The 3848-nt window shown below is 38.0% G+C and overlaps 2 protein-coding genes across 2 annotated transcripts; one reads left to right on the top strand and one right to left on the bottom strand.

Annotated features, from left to right (window-relative positions):
• On the top strand, positions 1-1225 carry LOC121268395. Its single transcript, XM_041172658.1, has 4 exons — positions 1-442; positions 544-594; positions 711-844; positions 955-1225. Exons 1-4 carry the CDS (start codon positions 20-22, stop codon positions 1034-1036), a joined length of 690 nt encoding a protein of 229 aa, XP_041028592.1. The 5' UTR covers positions 1-19; the 3' UTR covers positions 1037-1225.
• A 515-nt stretch (positions 1226-1740) lies between these two features.
• On the bottom strand, positions 1741-3376 carry LOC121268403 (1,4-dihydroxy-2-naphthoyl-CoA thioesterase 1). The gene is made up of 3 exons (XM_041172669.1): positions 2991-3376; positions 2636-2827; positions 1741-2063 (listed from the first exon to the last, which is right to left on the bottom strand). The coding sequence occupies exons 1-3, from the start codon at positions 3126-3128 to the stop codon at positions 1911-1913; spliced, it is 483 nt and encodes a 160-aa protein (XP_041028603.1). The 5' UTR covers positions 3129-3376; the 3' UTR covers positions 1741-1910.
• Positions 3377-3848: the final 472 nt, after the last annotated feature.

The raw sequence follows: 3848 nt of genomic DNA, 5'->3' as shown, positions 1-3848 counted from the left end.
CAACAACCAATCACCATTCATGGCCACACACGCACGAAGGTGGGTAAGTGGATCGTTGAAAAGAAGGGGTTTAGAACCAAAAAGCCAAAACATGCGGGTGATGCAACGACGATCGTTTTCTCTGCCTCTTTCAGCTCCACCGGCAGTGAAATTTGAAGGAGGGAGGCCTGCTTTCTTGGTTGTTCCCGGATTAATATCTCGCCGGAGAAGTTTCTCCTTGGCAGTCGCCGGAAATGGAGATTCGAGACTGCCCAATTGGAATCCATCGTCCCCGTCCCCGTCCCCGTTCCCTTTCCTATCCACCGTGTCCGTGAGTGCATCTGGCCAAGCGTATTATTCTGCTTCTGCCCCGCCGCCCAGACAACTGCTTGAACTCAAAGCTCTATGCTTCCGACCCTCTCCTCAATTGGGACTGCTGTCTCTCCTGTTTGCCCTCTCCATGGTAATAATATTGCCTACTAATTGATCAGAAATCCCTTTGTTTTTTGTTTTGTTTTCCTTAATTTGTTGAATAATGTTTCTGAGTGTGGACATGCTATGCAGGCCATTGGTGCCATTATCTCCTTGGCTGTATTATCCATTCCAACCATCAATGTGAGTTTGTTGTTTTTGTTTTTTCATCTGTTTTTTGCTGTATATATGTGTCCTCTCTCAAGCACGAACTACTTTTCAATGCAATTTGTTTCACCAATTTATTACTGCTTGGGTAGGCTTTTACAAGATTGGCAGCCTCAATAAATAAATTGTTGCAAGTTGTCTCCCAGGAGGTACCCGGCACCTTGTCTTCTCTCAAACTTTCAGGCCTCGAGATTAACGAATTGACCCTACAACTTAAAAATCTCAGGTAGCCAAACTCTTTTGTTTCTCTTATCAACAACTTTCTGCGCCACCACAGAACTTCTTTCTGCTTTATATTACTAGTGGTATTCATTTCCTGCTTTCCGGGTTTTCAAGGCAAAGAATTTCTGGAACCCAATTACCAAAGAAAGTCAGAAACTATAAGCCCTCTTCGTTTGGAAGGAGGAATCAACCTTGAAAGGACACTATGGAACTACGCCATCGATGTGAATTGAAGCACACTCATGAGTTGTGCTATATGCGTGATCCTTCACTTTATGGTGAAGGCATCTAGGCAATTCTCAGCACGTCTTGAAATATATTTGCAGAGAATCATCTCTACTTGTATTTTGTGTCAGAATTTATTCGTTATTTATATTTTCATTATGCTAAAGACTCAATTATTAATCCAAAAGTTATTAGATACTAATTTGGTTAAGCCTTTAATTCTTAAAATCATGACATTCCATCACGCTTCTAAATTCGGCGTCCATGACAGCCCACTCTATGGACATTGACATGGTGATAGCCATTTGTTTTTAACTACTTTATTTATTTATCAATATTCAATAACTTAACACTATGCTCATACATAATATCTATGCATTTTAATCCAATCTATAGATTGCTCCTTTCTTGAATTTGTGACGCAATTCTTGCTTTGATATCCATTGTTAAAAACTCAATCATTGATTCAAAAACTTTAAAACTTTTGGTTAATCTTTTAACTCTCGAGATCATGACACAGTCACAAACTACTAGGCATGTTCAATGACAGAAACGAGATGGAATTTGGAAAACACAATGATAGCTGATTTCTTTTGAGTGAAATTAAACCTCTAATTACTGGTTTCATTCAGGGAAACTGAACCTCCAACAAGTTAAGAACCGGCTCTCTTTTCATCCGGATCAGAGTTCTTACTTCTTATTCTTGCACATACCTCAAATAGGCTTCAAGTACGCTTCAAGTACAAGTGATTGAAAAAAGAAAACATGACATAAAAGATAAGGAAACACATTTGATAAAAATGGAAGACTGCTCTTAAAAACTCTGCAAATAGTGCAAATTAGGTTCACAATCTTGCATACTTCCTGAGAGCGTCACTTGCATTTTTTGCATTCTCCGGTACAGGCATGTTACATAGAAGGGTAACCCTAGACGATGCTACCAAAGATTTGTTCTGTGAATTCGAAGGATCAACCTTCCAGAACTGCACCTCCCACACCTGCTCAAAATTACCATTTACCATGCAATCGTAATATAAGGTAAAGTTAATGAAACAAAAGAACTGAAACTCTTATCAGGGGAGTGCTATGGCTTAATGCTATCCTAATGGGTAATGAAGTAAAGTCAACACAGCCATCTGCTTCAGTCACGGCCGGGCGGCAATGATCATGTCAGTATGAACTCACGACAATGATTCTGTCGAGAGTTCTCAGTCTTTTGGATGAAAGATCTTGTGCTTACATGCTTTTTTTCCTTAACTACAACAAAAAGATAATAGGCTTATAGTCTTCCTATCACCATTTTATTATTTTATAGTGTATTTAAAATTTTTATTCTTTTATTATTTTATTTTCTTATCATCTTTAATATTAAGAATAAATTAAATAAAATATACAATTTTTAATTCTAACCACTTCTTTAATTATTGAGTAAAAAAAAATTTAGAAGATCAAAAAAAAATATTAAATAAATGATATGAAGTAGTCATCATTATTCCAACAAAAATGCCCCCTAAAGACATTTGAATCTTTGATAGGGTCGAGAAAGACGCAAAATACAGTGGAAAAGTACCTGGATGGTTTTGCCAGCATTAACAGGGGCGGCCTCGACGAGCACGAGATCCCCAAGATCAGCGCGCTTCAAGTGGTTGATGCTGAGATGAATTCCAGCCACTCTCTGGAAACCCGAAGCCAAGTGGGCGCCTATGCTTGCCAGTCCCTCGGCTATCAGAGCCGATACCCCTCCATGCAGCACCTTGAATGGCTGTTTAATTTTAACCCAGCATGCATATAATCGGCAAAAAGATCATTAATTCTGTCTGTCTTCAAACAGATATGCAAGATTAAAATGGAAAGAAAGAAAGAAAGAAATGAAAGGGGAGGGGGGGGGGGGGCAGGGGATCGGAAAACAGTGAGGGGGTGTTGACCTGACAGCAAGTTTCGGTAACTTGAAGACGACCGGTAACTTTCTGTGGGGTTAAATCTCCAATCTCGAATCCGATGGCGTTAAGCGGAGCATCCAAAAACCCAGTCTTGGACGATCCTGCTGGACTCTGCTTCTCCATTTCTTCTCTGGCCTCCTCACTGTACGATGAATTCAGTGCCACTGCTTCTGTTTCTACCCTTAAATGATCAAAACGATGTCATCAGCAGTCAAAGTTTAATGCTGATCGGAGAGGTGTGAGAGAGGAAGTTAGGAGTCAGGATCAGTTATGGGATGAAGGATGTTTGGTGAGAAAAGGCTAGCTAGATAGCGTGGGTAGGTAGGAGTGTGAAATGAGTCGTAGTGGGTGGGCAGCTTCGCCTTACAATTGGTCTATCGAGTTGACGATTGGTACTAAAATAAAGAAAAAAAGCACAAGGATAAAGATGTACCGCCAAAACTATTATTTTATTCCACAAAAAAATTGAAATAAAAATCGCAAACTATGCTTAGCTTTTCGGTTATCCTAATCTTAACTATCATCGATAATAATATAAACTAATCTTATATAAACATGACACCTAAATTAATAATATATTATTATTATTATTATTCAGTTTTTAATACTCTGGATTTTCGAATCAACACGTGGGTTTTACTCCCTTGTTTATTTCATAATTCATTGTTTATAGTTTTATAATATTCACTGTACATAAATTCATCTTCATCAATAAATTATTAATTATTATTTTCGAGTAAAAGTAATGTTCGAAATCATTTTAAAGTGTGTTAGTCTTATATACTTCTTTTGAAAAAGAAGTGTACGCTATTATTAAAAAAATAAAAAAATAATAGTTATAGT

The sequence above is a fragment of the Juglans microcarpa x Juglans regia genome, chromosome 1D (assembly GCF_004785595.1).
Source record: "Juglans microcarpa x Juglans regia isolate MS1-56 chromosome 1D, Jm3101_v1.0, whole genome shotgun sequence".
Taxonomy (NCBI): Eukaryota; Viridiplantae; Streptophyta; class Magnoliopsida; order Fagales; family Juglandaceae; genus Juglans; species Juglans microcarpa x Juglans regia.
Note: the sequence above shows the minus strand (reverse complement) of the source record. Positions and strands in the feature narration are given on the sequence as shown.